This window comes from Tauraco erythrolophus, chromosome 19, assembly GCF_009769465.1.
Source record: "Tauraco erythrolophus isolate bTauEry1 chromosome 19, bTauEry1.pri, whole genome shotgun sequence".
Lineage (NCBI taxonomy): Eukaryota > Metazoa > Chordata > Aves > Musophagiformes > Musophagidae > Tauraco > Tauraco erythrolophus.
Genome location: NC_141483.1, coordinates 12,601,988 through 12,617,908, shown reverse-complemented (window position 1 = coordinate 12,617,908; position 15,921 = coordinate 12,601,988). Strand labels below are relative to the sequence as shown.

At 44.0% G+C, this 15,921-nt stretch overlaps 1 protein-coding gene across 2 annotated transcripts in view; it reads left to right on the top strand.

Annotated features, from left to right (window-relative positions):
- The window catches only part of DNAH10 (dynein axonemal heavy chain 10), a 56,075-nt gene extending 40,847 nt beyond the window's left edge, over positions 1-15,228 (top strand). For both annotated transcript variants that reach the window (XM_086623826.1, XM_086623827.1), the window contains 21 exons: positions 552-688; positions 1,164-1,381; positions 1,774-1,995; positions 2,617-2,764; positions 3,263-3,542; positions 3,879-4,108; positions 4,817-5,090; positions 5,511-5,615; positions 6,127-6,281; positions 7,036-7,190; positions 7,468-7,651; positions 8,487-8,687; positions 9,831-10,040; positions 10,415-10,510; positions 11,221-11,392; positions 11,881-12,012; positions 12,524-12,735; positions 12,832-12,999; positions 13,269-13,449; positions 14,499-14,644; positions 15,082-15,228. In XM_086623826.1, the coding sequence (XP_086479952.1) occupies positions 552-688; positions 1,164-1,381; positions 1,774-1,995; positions 2,617-2,764; positions 3,263-3,542; positions 3,879-4,108; positions 4,817-5,090; positions 5,511-5,615; positions 6,127-6,281; positions 7,036-7,190; positions 7,468-7,651; positions 8,487-8,687; positions 9,831-10,040; positions 10,415-10,510; positions 11,221-11,392; positions 11,881-12,012; positions 12,524-12,735; positions 12,832-12,999; positions 13,269-13,449; positions 14,499-14,644; positions 15,082-15,228 (3,773 nt within the window). The remainder of the gene's footprint in view (positions 1-551; positions 689-1,163; positions 1,382-1,773; positions 1,996-2,616; positions 2,765-3,262; positions 3,543-3,878; positions 4,109-4,816; positions 5,091-5,510; positions 5,616-6,126; positions 6,282-7,035; positions 7,191-7,467; positions 7,652-8,486; positions 8,688-9,830; positions 10,041-10,414; positions 10,511-11,220; positions 11,393-11,880; positions 12,013-12,523; positions 12,736-12,831; positions 13,000-13,268; positions 13,450-14,498; positions 14,645-15,081) is intronic.
- Positions 15,229-15,921: the final 693 nt, after the last annotated feature.

Sequence of the window (15,921 nt, the reverse complement as noted above, 5' to 3'; positions counted from 1 at the left end):
TATACCTTAGCTAGGGTCTTACACGCTCTGGTTTAGAGCTGGCAAGAAACAAACGGGATAGCTGAGCAGGCCTGGTGTCTGCTTTCAGCCACTTAGTAGAAGTATGACCTCATCTGTGTGATGGCAATTAAAATGTGATACATGCAGAGTGGAAAGAAGATAAGCTATATCTAAAACTTATGGGCCAAACTTTGTACGTGCTTACGGGGGTGTAATCCAGAGTAGTTCCATTAAGAGGAGAATTTGGCTCTTTGAACAAAACTGCATCTGACTGCTGTGGAGAAAACAAACCATGATCCTCAGACATGCTGAACAACTCCTGAATGCACAGCCTTTATGGAAAAAGAACTTGGGAAATCACTAGCAGCATTGTGCTTGTATTGTTATAGCGCAGTAGCTTCATCTTAAGGTCAGAGTCTCTTTAATATTCTGACAAATGTTTCATATTGTCTGTGACAGCATTGCTTGATATTGCTGGTAGGGAAAGCTGTTTCTCTGAGAATTCCTGCACAGTAATTCTGCATTTGCAATGTTTTTGTTTGCCCTTTTAGCTCTGTTGAAGAGTCTTAGTACAACCTTCAGTGAAATGGAACTTGTTAGCAGAGCAGGGCTGGGAATGTTAAAGTTTGTTGAAGCGGTGATGAGCTACTGTGATGTAGTTAAAGAAGTCAAGCCGAAAAGAGAAAAGGTAAAGAGTGTGGATTCAAACTCAGAGGAGGATGAAGTATGATCCTGATGGGAAAGATAACACTTGATAATTTCCTAGACTGCCCATTTCTCCTCTTTGAAGTGCTTAAAAAGAGGTGTTCAGGAAAGCTATTGCAGTAGGAATGAGGCAGGTACTCGGTTAGAAATTGCTCTGTGTGTTGTCATGATGTCATGACCAATGTCAGCAGGACAGCTCACATGCTTTAATATGCCTGTGGGTACAAAACTCCAGGCAATTTATCTGCTTTGGAACTGCAGTATCAGACCACAATGTATATATTTGGGATGGGGAGAGGTAGGTGAGAAACAGTGCTGGTTGTTTCTGCTTACTCTGTTTATTACCAGGACACTTTGAAATATATGAAATAGCCAAAAGAAATCTGAGAACTTAAGACTTCTCTCCAAAGCCCTTCTTTCCTCTGATACTCTTATGTTTCCTTCATAATGTAATGTAGGTGGCTAAGCTCGAACGGAACTATTACTTGAGTAAGCGGGAACTGGAAAAGATAAAGGCAGAGTTGGCTACTATTCAGGATGAGCTTAAAGCTTTGGGGAACAAATATCAAGAGGCAATAAAAGAAAAACAACAGTTACAAGAAGAAGCAGAGATTATGCAGAGAAGATTAGATGCTGCGGACAAGCTCATCTTTGGTTTGAGATCTGAGAACAAGAGGTAAGTCTAGATTCAAAGGGGAACGTTTTTAACATCAGAGGGTCATGTGCCAGGGCTAAAATCTATCAAACCGAGACATTCTTGGAAACATCACTTCCTGTGATGTTTGTTTCTGGGAAGAGCTAATATCTGTTCTAAGCTAATACCCATTAGCTCTTGAAAAATATTAACAATAATTTTTAGTGCAGAAGAACAAGGTGAACTCAGATTAAATGGAAGAAAGTTCAGATCAACTCAGTGTCTGTGGCAATCATAATAATGAGAGAACAACTGATTGTAAATTTGGAGGTCTGTCTCAACCTGCATCTAAAGTAGCAGCAGCTGGAAATTCTGCACATAAACCCCATTTTCCTGGTACAGACTGACCCAGGATTCCCTTATAATTCTATCAGGTGGACAAAGGAACTAGAGGACTATGAAATACGAAAGGTGAAGTTGCTTGGAGACTGTCTACTCTGTGCTGCCTTTCTGAGCTACGAAGGAGCGTTCAACTGGGAGTTTCGTAACGAGATGATCTATCAAGTTTGGCAAGAAGATATCCTCTCACGAGAGATTCCTCTCAGTCAGCCATTTAGGTTAGAAAGCCTCCTGACTAATGAGGTGGAGGTTAGCAGGTATGTCCAGTCAAGAAACCCAGTGACTACTGAACGTGAAATTGTGAAACGAGAGTCCGGATTGGAATCTGTAGCACAGGATTGGCATTGTGGGTGGAGGTCCACAGCCATAATAGAGAGAATCCATTTTACTTTCATTACTCAAAGATGGTGAGGAGACAAATTGTTTTAATTCTGGTTAACAGAGGCTATTTGTTACAACAAACCATTATACTTTACACTGCAGGGACATTCACTGAAATTACATACATATAATACCTTTTTAGGAGACTTTTTAAGGAATTATCTGTAATATGCGTTCAACCCAAAGCCCAGCAGGAGTCTTTTCATTGACTTTAGTGAATTTGGAATTAAACCTTTGCCCAGGTAGCCCATATTCCAGCTGCTACAGGATTACTCATCTAGTGCAATGGTCAATGTTTTGAGTAGTGTAGTTACAGCTGACTCAGACAATGGGTCAGTCTGAGTTTTAACGCTGTTCTCACAATCACATACGTTGTATGTTTCCTTGTGTGTCAAGTAGTGTGCTTAATGAACAGCATAATTTTACGGTCAATGAAATGTGCTGCTCTCCCATTGAGTTTTTGTCCCAGCCTAGTCTTTGATCCATTCCATTCTCAGGTGGGTTTCCCAAGGATTGCCTCCAGATGAGCTCTCTATCCAGAATGGCATCCTGACAACATACGCAAGCCGCTTCCCACTCTGTATTGACCCACAACAACAGGCATTACATTGGATTAAGAAGAAAGAAGAAAAAAATAACCTGCGGGTAAAGATAAATGATCATTTTACCTCTTTACTGGTTGTTTTAAAAGCTGCATAAATATCTGTCGCCTTGAATGGGGAACCAATTATGTACTGACAAATGTGTTGACTACTGTGTCTCTAAAATGGATAGTGAATATCACTGTTCACATGACCTTCAGTTCTTTGGGAAGGATGGTTTGTTTGGGGTCTTGGCCAGCCTTAGTACAGGCAGAAATAGTGTAACCAAAAGGCTAGTGTAGCTTGTGTTTCATCTCAGCTCCAGGATGGAATTTCTGTGTAGAACAATAACACAGTCAGACGCGCAGTTGGAACTTTGAAGATCTCCAAATGGAAATTATTCTTAAAAAATAAGCGTCTTTACTGTTTATATCATCTGTAAGAGCAAAGAGAAAAAGCAACAAAGAGTAAACTTCATTAGTGCTGGCAACTACTGTAAAATAATAACGTTCAGCAAATTGAATATCAGTTCTCTTCCTGTCTTCCCATTATTCTCTTGCAGATGGCTTCCTTTAATGACCCAGATTTCCTTAAACAACTAGAGCTGGCCATAAAGCATGGAAGCCCTTTCTTGTTGCATGGTGTCGACGAATACATTGATCCTATGATAGACAATGTCTTAGAGAAGAATATCAAAGTTGCACAGGGGCGAACATTCGTTGTGCTGGGTGACAAAGAGGTTGACTATGATAGTAATTTTAGATTATACCTGAACACCAAATTATCAAACCCAAAATATTCTCCCTCTGTGTTTGGCAAAGCTATGGTTATCAACTACACAGGTAAGAAAAAGTGTGTATTTAGTAACAAAGTAGTGATTATGCTGTAGTGCAAGTTTAGGGCCTGTGTGTTGGTCTGAAACAGCAAAGAAACTCTAAAAAATTCATAGTCTCCTTTATGCTTAGCATCCAATTTACTACAAAATCTTTCTCATTTCTCTCTTCTGATCTGAAACTGAGCTAAATATCTCTTCTTGCGTCTGGCAGGTTAGGATGCTGTGGTAGAATTAAGATATAAAGTTACCAAGTCACTCTGTTGCATTGCTGTAGTTTTATGAGACGGTTGAGATGGAATAAGTTGTGTAAAAGCTCTCACGTGGCCATGGGTTGTGTTTACAGTTACACTAAAGGGCCTAGAGGATCAGTTGCTCAGCGTCATTACGGGTTTCGAGAGAAAGGAGTTGGAAGAACAGAGAGAACATCTTATCCAGGAGACAAGTGACAACAGAAATTTGCTGAAAGATCTGGAAGACTCTCTCCTTCGGGAACTGACGTCTTCCACAGGAAACATGTTGGACAACTTGGACTTGGTGCAAACCCTGGAAGAGACAAAATCCAAAGCTACTGAGGTACTGACTGTGGGGTTTTTGGAAGGATATCTACCAATGTAACATCGTCTTTCCTTTTTCATGGGGCTTCATCTTTCACCCTTGAAGCTAGAATTAGTGTGAAAGGAAGTGGAGAGTTTTCTCATGAGTATGTTGCATCATTCAGTATTGGGCAGTATTTCCTTGCGTCAGAGAACCAAATCCCATCTTCAGGAAAGTCCTTACCAGGACCAAAGTAATGGTTGTTTACTGTTCTAAAGCAAAGAGCATGTAATATATTTATTTCAGCTCTGAAACAACCTTTGTCTTGTGTTGTATGTGACCTGAAATGAAAAATTAGCATATTTATTACTCAGAGAGGATGTAGAATCTCCATCCTTGGAGGTTTTCAGGCCACAGTTGGGAAAAGCCACAGCTGACCTGATCTATCGGTGGTCATAGTCCAGCTTCGGGCAGAAAGTTGATCCCCGGAGGGCCTTTCCCACACTATTTCCATGATTCTGTGTAAATCTTTGCCTTTACTTTTCATAAATATACAGGGTGGGATTAAATTTATCTAACTTTTACTTTTTACAGTTCATACTACTTCTTAAGGGTTACCTGCCCAGATTCCCTAAGTAGTCAAAAAAGAGACACGGGCACGGAATAGCCCTGCGTATGGTGATGTAACACGCATAGTATGGATCAGTGCGGTAACGACACGTGTGTAAAATCAATGTATGGCTCTAGGTGATTGAGAAACTGAACCTGGCTGAGACGACAGCGGTGGATATTGATCGTCTTCGAGATGGCTACAGACCAGCTGCCAGGAGGGGGGCCATTTTGTTCTCCGTTTTGTCTGAAATGGCTCTTGTCAACGTCATGTATCAGTACTCACTGGTCTCCTTCTTAGAGGTTTTTGGACTCTCTCTTCGGAAATCCATGCCCAGTCCTATTCTTCTGAAGAGGCTAAAAAACATCATCGATACTCTGACTTTCAACACCTATAACTATGGCTGCACAGGTTCGTGCCATTTAGTGACGGGCTGATCCCGCGTTGTGCAGGCGCTCGTTAAAAGCCGTGCCTTCGGTTGGGTGTGTTTCCCAACAGTGAATCCACTGATGTTCAGTTCTCAGCATTGGTCCTGGCTTACTCCTCACTCCCTGCTGTTTCTGTTTGAAGAAGCTGTGCATATCACCCCTGTAACTTCTAAAGAAATGGTTTTCTTAATACAGTTACGAATGGTAAATCGTAGCTATGGATCTCACATCCCTGGGTGTAGCTCACAGATGCCGTTTTGACTCTGTAAGCCTGATCCAAAGCCCCATCTTTGATCACCCTGATCTTTGTGGGGTGATCAGATGCAGGATATGATTTTAAAGATTGCTTCAGTCCCACAAGTTTTAGCAGCTGATTTTTGAAAATACTGTCCTTTTAATGCAGGTTTGTTTGAGAAGCACAAGTTACTGTTCTCCTTCAATATGACTGTCAGGATAGAACAAGCTGATGGCAGAGTTCCACAAGAAGAACTTGAGTTCTTTTTGAAAGGTAAAGTGAATATTTACACATAAATACATAGCTCTATGTAGCAATAGCTAAAAGATCTTTTAAAGAGAGATTTTCACAGGATACAATTTGCTGTAAGAGCTAGCACCTAGAGAAACTACTGAAGGTAGCTGAGCTGTGTTGGTTTATGCAAATCGTGGATTCTGCTATTTCTATTTTTTCACTTTGTTGAACAGCAAAGAGGCTAATCTTTCACTGCAGATTTTGACAAATCCACATCCATCATCCTAATTGTTAGGATGTTACCTGAGAAAATAATCTTTTGTTGTTTTCTGACTATGTATAAATAATTTGAGAAATGTTTGCAAAGATAAAGTTCTGGCTTTATTTATGAAGTAAAATGCCATTTTTTCTTCAGCAGACCAGTTTAATCTTACAGCACTTCCAGAAACAAATTTCTAGTTGGTTCCTCTGTGCAGAGAGACTGTATGTGTGGTCATGTATTGGAGAATTTATGACATGGACATTCACTCTGGTTTCTGAATGTGACTAGGCAATATTTCCCTGGAGAAGAGCGCACGAAAGAAACCGTATGCTTGGCTTCCAGATCAAGGCTGGGAAGATCTAATTCGCTTGTCTGAACTATTTCCTGAGAAATTTGAATCTCTTCCAGATGATGTGGAAAAAAATCCAGATGTATGGAAAAATGTACGTGCTTTCCTGCAATCCTGTTCTCTCTCCTTGTTTTTCTTCTGGCGTCAGATGTTCAAGTGCGATGCAATGTGCCGTAGCGTTGGCAGGAGGCATGTCACCACTGTCTTTTTCTGTCAAGGCCTTGCTTTTCTTCTTCACCTCACTTAGTGATTGGCTTATTTCCAGAAGAATTAGGGCCCTTATTATTTAAAAACCAACCAACCAGAACCTTCTCTGGTATACTGTAGATTTTTTATTTTCCAGTCAAATGCCTTAGATGAGTTATTTGCCCTGTTGAAGTCAGTGGAATTTTTGCTGTTGATTTCAACAGTCAACATTTCACTGTTATTTTTGTACTTTGATCTTCTTGTGACAGCGCGTTCTATAGGCTGGTTACAAACACAGACTTTCCTTTGTTCTGCCGTTAGTGTCATTGCGTGTCTTCTTGCTTTTGTAAGAAGTCTTTCTGTAAGCAATCTGTTAATACTTTTTGCTTGAGATGCTTTTTTCTGTATCTTCAGAGAATTACTTGACGTAAAATGAAAGTACAAACGTGTTTCTGAACTTGAATACCTTATACTAAAAAAGTTGACTTTTTTATATTCACTTAATCTTTTATAATATTTCTTTGCAGCTGATTGACTTTATTCTTTCTTCTCGTTGTGTCTCTTGGCCCCTCGTTAATCAAATTGCTTTTGTTTGCTTTCCTAGTAATTTTATTGATAGAGCCATTTGATCCATTTGCATGGTCTCCATCTTTTCTTGCCAGTGGTATGATACAGATGCTCTGGAACAGACGCCATTCCCCATGCAGTACCAGAACAATCTCACCAACTTTCAGAAACTTCTGCTTTTACGGTGTTTCCGGGTGGACCGGCTGTATCGGGCAGTAACGGACTATGTTACTCTGACAATGAGCGAGAAGTAAGTCACTCTCCTCGTTGCAATCCGAGTCACACCATTCAGGTATTTCACACAGGACTGGAGTTGTAATCAACTATGTAAATAACTTTGTAATTTGCCTAAAAACCAGAGCATGATTTGTCTCTGTATCACTTCCACGGGATACAGAGATGATACATTCTGCACATTTCCATGTGCCATTTGCAACGAGCTTTGACGATCATATAAAAGTTTTCTTTTTCACAAAGTGGCTGCTCCTGTGCAAATTGGGAGTTTATTGTGCTTCTTTTCCTACCAGGTATGTGCAGCCCCCTGTGATCAGCTTTGAGGCTATCTTTGAGCAGAGCAGTCCTTACTCACCAGTTGTCTTTATTTTGAGTCCTGGCTCTGATCCTGTCAGCGACCTCATGAAACTGGCCGAGAGGACAGGCTTTGGAGGGGATAAACTCAAATTCCTAGCCATGGGACAAGGCCAAGAAAAGGTAACTTTGGTGGGAGGGTAGGGACGTGCTGTGTGCAGCAAGTTAGCCTGTGAATTGCAAATCATGCTCCTAATGTTGAGGGCCTGTCCAAATCTCCTTTCCAAAGGGCTGCTCCATTTAAAATGGAGTTACTTTGTGGTTCAGACATAGCACACAATTTGCCGGCCTGGAATAACGTTCTCCTGTGGTGTGAAAGGGGACATTTGGCTGACTGGCTGATTTTAGGGTTGGGGTAAGAATAGATAATGGTTCTGTTGCTGTTACAAAGCAGTTGAGCTGAAACGCTGTTCCTCTGCAGCCTTTCCAAGGTTAATCAGTGACCCTGTGTCTCTGTGTAGGCACCACTTGATTGAAAGTCACAGTGTTTGTTACCAAAAAGATACTCTGCTGCTCTTTCTGCCTTTCCTGTAGCTGTCCTTTTTGTTACAGACACTAAGGCAGGGATGTCCAAAGCTTAGCAGCTCACTGTATTTGCTGTGAATTCAGGCAGTGGGGGAGCTCCTATTCCATTCATTTAGACCACCACTTCCTAGGCTCTGATCGTCACCCCCTGTTGGGCCGTGCACACTCTTGTACTGTTTGGAAATATTTCAATGCTCTGCATTTAATTTCAAAAGGAATTAATGAAATAAAAAAGTATCTCAGAGCAATTTCTTGTGGTATTGGAGAAGGTCTGTTCTCAGCAAGGAGCATTCTGGAAAGTCTACTAAAACTAAAGAAAAGGCTGAGTGTGCTTGCTGGCAGGAACAAATCCTTTGTGCTAACCCATCAGAACCAGTTTGCTTACAGGGTAAAGGGGGAGTTACTAACAGACGGTTCTTTCACCTCTGTTAAGATTGCTTTGAAGATGCTGGAGAACGTGGTGGTTCGTGGAGAGTGGCTAATGCTGCAGAACTGTCACCTTTTGGCGAGGTGGCTTATTAATCTGGAAAAGGCCCTGGAGAAAATTACAAAGCCTCACCCAGACTTTCGCCTCTGGCTGACTACTGATCCGACTGAGGGCTTCCCAATTGGAATACTGCAGAAGTCCTTAAAGGTACTGTGCCGTGGGGAGACGCAGTGAGGACGGCAAGTCCTCCCGCTCTTACTCAGCCGAACAGACCGACCGCAGCGCGTTGACTGGGGCTGTTGCACTGGCGTTTTGTCTTTGCAAGCCGAATCCTTTGTTCATCCCTCTGTGTATCTGATGGTGATTGTTCCCGTGGGTGACAGCTGTTCGGCAGGTTTTCTCCTGAAGCAGTTAGCTCGGAGTAGAGGTTTGTGAGTAAACCTGGAAACGTGACAAACGATCCTCAGACTGAAATGCTGCCGCAAGGGAGGAATATCCGGGGAGACAGAAATAGTCCTGTCAGTCCCGATGCTGAAGTGCAGAACCGAGGTCTGTGTCTAGCCTGGCAATGGTGCCAGTGGAGCAGACCTTGTAATAGGATAATGGTTTCCAGCTGCTACTTCAGGCTGCAGCGTTTATCACAAGCAAGCTGAGCTGATTATTTTGAGGGCACAAGCCATGGTGCTGTCCTAATGCTGTTTTCTATGGCTGCTTTCCTTCTGTTGTGGGGAACCAGTCCTGTAAACATCATAATTTTATTTCACAGATTTCGAAGGCAGTGGCATGGCAGATCCGCCCAGTATGTGCTGTAGTGTGTCAGTGACAGCTCTGGAGCAGCCACCTCCAGCAGTGCTTAGTGCTGCAGTGGGGAGAAGTGAGCCTGAAAGTGTCTTTAAGGCTGCAAATATGCACTTTCCAGTGGTTTTATAGCGCTTTGAAAAAGCTGCCAGGAGGGCTGGCTCTGCCTCATTTGATCATCAGCAAAACTGTAGGAAAGACCTAAGCCACCTCACTGTGGCGCTACGGAGGGCACGCCGAAATGTGTAAAGTACTGATCGTGTTTCAGTAAATTACATCTTCGAGTATGAGAAATAGTGATGTCTTTCCAACAACATGGCCATGTCTAAAATAACATCAGTTTTCTCTTTACACATGTGTTTACCTTGATAAACTTAAAAGGTCAGTTTTATGTCTTTACTTAAGAAAAAATTCCATATTGATATGAATTCGGAAAGCTGTTAAAAATTTCTGAACTTGCATTGTATAGCTTTCTTAGAGAGCATGATATATTTACAGCCTGTTTTCCTGAGGCAATCCAGTAACTGATGGCTTCCCTAATTGTTTCGATAGGTTGTGACCGAACCACCTAATGGTCTGAAACTGAATATGAGAGCCACCTACTTCAAAATTCCCCAGGAAGCCTTAGAGCAGTGCCCACATCCTGCCTTTAAATCCTTAGTCTATGTCTTGGCATTTTTCCATGCTGTAGTGCAGGAGAGAAGGAAGTTTGGGAAGCTTGGCTGGAACGTACCATACGATTTTAATGAATCCGATTTCCAGGTAAGAAAACAATTACAGCAGCTCTTGTATTCTTGAGTTGCTCAGATTACTTTTGAAACATAGAATCTATCCTGCTTTAATCCTTCTCACAATAAGATTTTGCTTAATTATTTTTTTTCTGCTGCTGTGGAGTCATGTTGATCTTCTACAATGTCAATTTTGGCCCCTAAAAGTTAATCAGATTCCCAGTCCTTCATGTTTACATTGCCTCTATCATGGGTTTCTTTTCTTAAGAGGATTTATACTTAACTTTTTAATTATTTGAGAAGGAAATACTTGTTTGTTTTCAAAGAAGAACTATGTTAAATAAAATCTATGGATATGTATAGCTGATTTATGAATCTTCTTATCTCACGTTTCTACAACTTTATTAGGTCTGCATGGAAATTCTTAACACATACTTGACAAAAGCCTTCCAACAAAATGATGATAAAATCCCCTGGAGCAGTCTCAAATATCTTATTGGTGAGGTGAGTGCCTACCATGTCACTAAGGAACACTTGATGGTAAAAGAATCCCGGTAAATGAAGCTTCCTTTCTGCATGGGCTGCGTCATCAAGAAAAGCCGGCTGAGAACCTCTCCTGGGCAGTCTTGAAAGGCCTGTGTAGCCCCGAGCAAGTCACTTAATCTCATTTCCTCAGTGAAACAGGACCGTTGTGTGTAAGTGCACAACAGGGGAGTTACGGTGCTTAATTAATTCTGAATGAGAGAGCCCGTGGGATCCTCTGAGGAGAGGTACTGAGCAGCACAACTTTGCAGTATTACCAGTACAGTGGAGTGCTACTGGTGCCAGAGCTGTGCAGACGTTTCCAAAGCTCCTGCAGTGCTCCGTGTGGGATGTGCTGTGTAGTAGCCGGACAGTTGGATGTAGGTGCTGTGACACCAAATCCTACAGGCAGCTGTTGTTTTGCAGCACTGAATCACAGCCGAGCGTGAGCCGGTACCTACGGAAGGTCCCGCCGCACGCAGTGGCCCACAGCAGCTGTCTCCAGACTGAGTCCTCGTGCTTCCTGCTTGTTCCCCCTTGAGAGGGGCTAGAGAGGGTGTACTTGGTATCCCTTCAGGGAGACACTGTGCAGTCACTGCAAAGCGAAGAGTGTTTTGGACCTTTCAGTGATTTTTAACTGTATTTGCTGCCCCAAAAGCCAGTGCTGTAATACTGATGTAACCAATTTCTAGGTCATGTATGGTGGGCGTGCAATTGACAGCTTCGATCGTCGCGTTCTGACCGTCTATATGGATGAGTACCTTGGGGATTTCCTCTTTGACACATTCCAGGCGTTTCATTTTTATAAAAACGACAAGGTTGATTATAGAATTCCACCAGGGACTGTAAAAGATGACTTTGTTGGTAAGAAATGCTCTACCTGCCCCATAAGTTAGCATTCTGAAAATAAAAGGAGCCTGCTTACCGTATGCATTGTCTCCATATGTCCGTGCCGGAGATGAGAATTTGAAGGGGACTTCAGGCACTGCGTGTGTCTGTATCGCAGTGTTGTGCCCCACTGAGATGCTGGTCTTGCTTTACACGAGCAGCCCTTGGTAACGTGAGCTTACCAGCCAGCTCCTCACATTTCTTTTAAAACCCAAATAATCCCCAGATAAGCAGCACCTTAAGTTTTTAATTTTTAAATCATACATTTCCATGGGGGAAGGGGATGTGGGGGTGTATTTCATGCTTAAAAATGTTTATTCGACCCTTGCAGTGTTACACCACCAGCTATAGCATTTGATTTTTTTTCAAGCAGAGCAGTAACGAAAATCATTGCACTGTTCCTTCGTGCCTGGTAGCCGTGGTTTAATGCATGGCATCTGTAGGAGGCACTTTTTGTGTTGCAGAGGCGATAGAATCGCTGCCACTCGCCAACAGTCCAGAGGTGCTTGGTCTTCATGCGAACGCTGAGATTGGGTATTACACACAGGCAGTGCGCAATCTGTGGTCTCATCTTCTGGAGCTGCAGCCTCAAACGGGTACGTTCTCCCTTACTTTGAGTTGGTTTTGGAAATAAGAAGTACGAGGTGGCTCCTTGCCACGGGGATTGTCACACCAGCCATGCCACAGCCCACGCGGGGTGCCCGGGTCCTGGCACGGATGCTGCTCTGCCTGCACCCTGTGTGGGCAGGTGCGGGTGCCAGGGAGGGGTCCACAGGCTGGCACGCGGAGGAGGATTTCGGTAGCAGTGCAGGTGGGCAGGGCAGGACTGGGTAACGACCCTGGGGAGCAGAGGCAGTGGAACAGCGGGGACTGGGAGGGCAGCAGAGCAGCTGAGCTGCTCAGCCCTGCCAGTGGGGAAGTAGTTCAGCACATGCCCAGAGGCACAGTTTGGGGCACGGGGAGTCTTCTGGTGCAGAGTTGGGCACTGCAGAGGCTGGGAGACTGTGATGCCAAAAGGTGAGTCAGCTCTCAAAGTCCTCTTAGAGAATTAGTAACAGAAGGGGAAACCTGTGCCGGCTCGGTCTCCCTAAACCATTTGGGTTTCAGGTGAAACCAGCGCGGGAGTTAGTCGCGATGAGTATATTGCAAACGTGGCGAAGGATATCGAAAACAAAATACCGCCGGTGTTCAGCCTTGACCAGATACGGAAAGGGTTTGGACCAGACATATCCCCGACGACTGTAGTGCTGTTGCAGGAACTGGAACGTTTTAATAAGCTGATCATTCGAATGGCAAAGTCTCTGGCTGAGCTGCAACGTGTAAGTAAGAACACAGCCACTGCTGCCCAAGGCACCTCGAGGCAGTGAGACTTTACCCGCCCCAGGCTGGCACTCAGCCTCTCACCCTCTTTCCAGGCCTTGGCTGGGGAAGTTGGAATGAGCAGTGAACTGGATGATGTGGCTCGGGCTCTCTTTAATGGCCAGATTCCTGGAATCTGGCGGCGCCTTGCCCCCGATACCCTCAAAACACTTGGAAATTGGATTATTTTCTTCAGAGCGCGGTATAACCAGTACACCAGCTGGGTAAGTGAGTGCCTGCAGAAGGCTTTTTGTTTCGTTACTCTGCATGAGCTGCTGTGCAAATTGGTGCAGAAGTCAGTGAAACGCGCAGGGCTTTAGACACGTTACTTGAACTAATGCCAGTCACCACCTAGAAGGATAATGAATCATGGCACGACTGCAGATGCAGGACAGACCAGCCACTCACTGGGCTTTAAGAGCACTGGCCTCTGGGCCGAGTACCAGGTGTGATGGGAGAAGCAGGTTCTGCAGCTTCTCTTCTGTCACTGCAGGTGAACGAGGGTGAGCCAAAGGTGATGTGGCTCTCGGGGCTGCACATCCCAGAATCTTACCTGACGGCTCTTGTTCAAGCCACCTGCAGGAAAAACAAGTGGCCCCTGGATCACTCCACCCTCTACACAGAGGTAACCACGTACAGGACTGCAGACGACATCGCTGAAGGGCCGACTCAAGGTAGGTGTTTTTATGATTATTTGGCAAAAATAATGAAGTAGTGAATTGGTGAGAGGCATTGCCTGGCGTGCTGCTCCGTTACTTGGACTGCACCTTGGCAGACTACACCCTTCGGTACGTGTTTCATGGTCCACGTGATTTCAGGCTCGGCAGTAGCTGGTTCTGGTTTCTGCTTTTTTTTCCTGCTGAGCTGCTGCAAACACAGAGTCTGCTCTTTCTTCAGCTCTTTCCACCCACAGGCTTGTCGTTGAACCCACACCTCTCCCTGGCTCACTCGCTCTCGCTATATACTACTTTCTTAATGGCTAGAATGGTACCAGTCCAAGCAGGTTTATAAAGACCTATTTATATCACAAATAACACACTGAAATATATTTAAAGAAAAAGTAAATGCAACTTTGTACGATTTATTGTGTAAATCTTTATGAAATTTCTATGACTAGCAATGCTCTAATTACTCAATAATAACAAATGCTGGGTAAAGGGACAGCTCTTCTGAGTACTAGACCTGATGGGGAACAGAGGAGGAAAAAGAAAAATGTGATTGGTTTTGCTAAATCTAATTTTCAGTTAAGAATAAAAGTCACCTCAAGGCCTTACCTTGACTCTTCTTTGTTTACTGACATTTTATCAAAAGGCTTGGTACTTGCACCAGAACCTTTTGCCAGAAAGATCCAACAAACAGTCCCACAGGGGTTAAAAAGCTCTTGTGCAACTTTTGGCTGTGACTTGGGCCAGTAATTGGAGCATGGTGCCCACTGTGGGCAAGAAAACTGCAAACAACTCGGTATTTATTCCTAATAATGTTTATCACATGTAGTGCAACCGAGACAGTTTTGACTTGCAGACAAATTTTGGAATACAGTAGGTGACATCGTATTATAAAACCGAACACCACGGATCACCACGGCTCTGAGCAGCTGTTTGAAATGCTGCAGTGAGTTTGTCACGACTCGAAGTGCCAAGGGCAGCTACTGCAGAAACTCGTCTCACACTTATGTTTTCTGCAGCTCAGTTTACACGAGATGGTGTGTTTTCTGCCCCTATAGGCTGCTTTGTTTCTGGTCTGTTCCTGGAAGGAGCAGACTGGGACGCCGAGCACGGCTGCCTCACCAAGAGCAAGCCCGGCGTCCTGGTGGTGGAGTTACCCATCCTGAAGATAATCCCCACGGAGGCGCACAGGCTCCGACTCCAGGTACTGCTCCTTCGGGAACACACATTAGCTCATTAACTTCCCTCTGGTGTCACCTCTCAGCAGCTGGCAGCCGGATTTTATCCTTAGCACTGGTGTATAAAGTACACAGTTTAACACTTCTTATGTCAACCGGCACGGAAGCTTTTCCTTTCTAAGGGTGACACTCAAGGGGGTTCATACATTTGTTGCCTTTTTTCCATTTAGACAGTATGGAACCAGCCTGGGATACTCTTACAATCCCACTACTCTTTTCATCATTTCCCATTACCAGTTAATGACATAAAGGATGTTTGCATTTTCTGGGTACCCAGTTATTTAAGACTTGTAACAAAAAAGTGAATTTCTGAACAGTCATCTCTCCTAGAGGCCCTTCTTGTTTCCAGTGTCATGTGGTACTTCAAGCACTCCTCACTGTCCTTTCCTCCATGCTCTTTCAGAATACCCTCCGGACACCGGTGTACACAACCTCCCTGAGAAGGAACGCGATGGGAGTTGGCCTTGTTTTTGAAGCTGATCTGTACACGACAAAGCACATCTCCCACTGGGTCCTTCAAGGCGTTTGTCTCACCTTGAATGCAGACTGACAGGCTGAAGTTGGCACTAGATTCTTCCCATGGAATCCAACCCTTTGGAGGGGGGGGCGGGCAGGGATCACACTAGGCAAAACTCACACTGTGGGTGGTGTAAGCGTTCACTTGGGCACACCTGACTTTAAATAGTGTGATACAACGTAGCTGGTACTATCAATAAACACATAAGAGGAGAAAAGTGTTTTTCATAATTTGCATTTTGGTTCAGAAAGGCTCCGGCTGGTCTGTGTACACAAAAGAGGCAAGGAGTTAGTCTGACACACACAAAGACTGAGGTTTGCCTGGATGGTTGTAAGAAATGTTTTTAATTGCCCAAAGCATCGCTTCTGCACCGCGAAGCGGTGCCTTCCATCATCCTTGAACAAGTGGCAGGGTAGATCAGTCATACAACAGATCGCCATCAAAATATGGCAACAACCACCACCAAAAAAAATCCAAACCCACTGCTGGTTAATGCCGTACACTTTTTAAAAGAGTAAAACCACAGAATAACAAACTTCTTTTAACCAACTGTTTTCCAGCTCTTCCCTATCCCTCCCCACCAGTCCCAAAACAAATCCTACCACACAATCGGCAAGGCGTGACGCTGCGGAGTCGTTCGTGGGCTTCAGAAGAGCAAGTGACTGGGCGGTGAGGGCACACAGGGCAGGGCACGGGGGCCCTAGGGCCAGGGGCCAGGCAGACCCT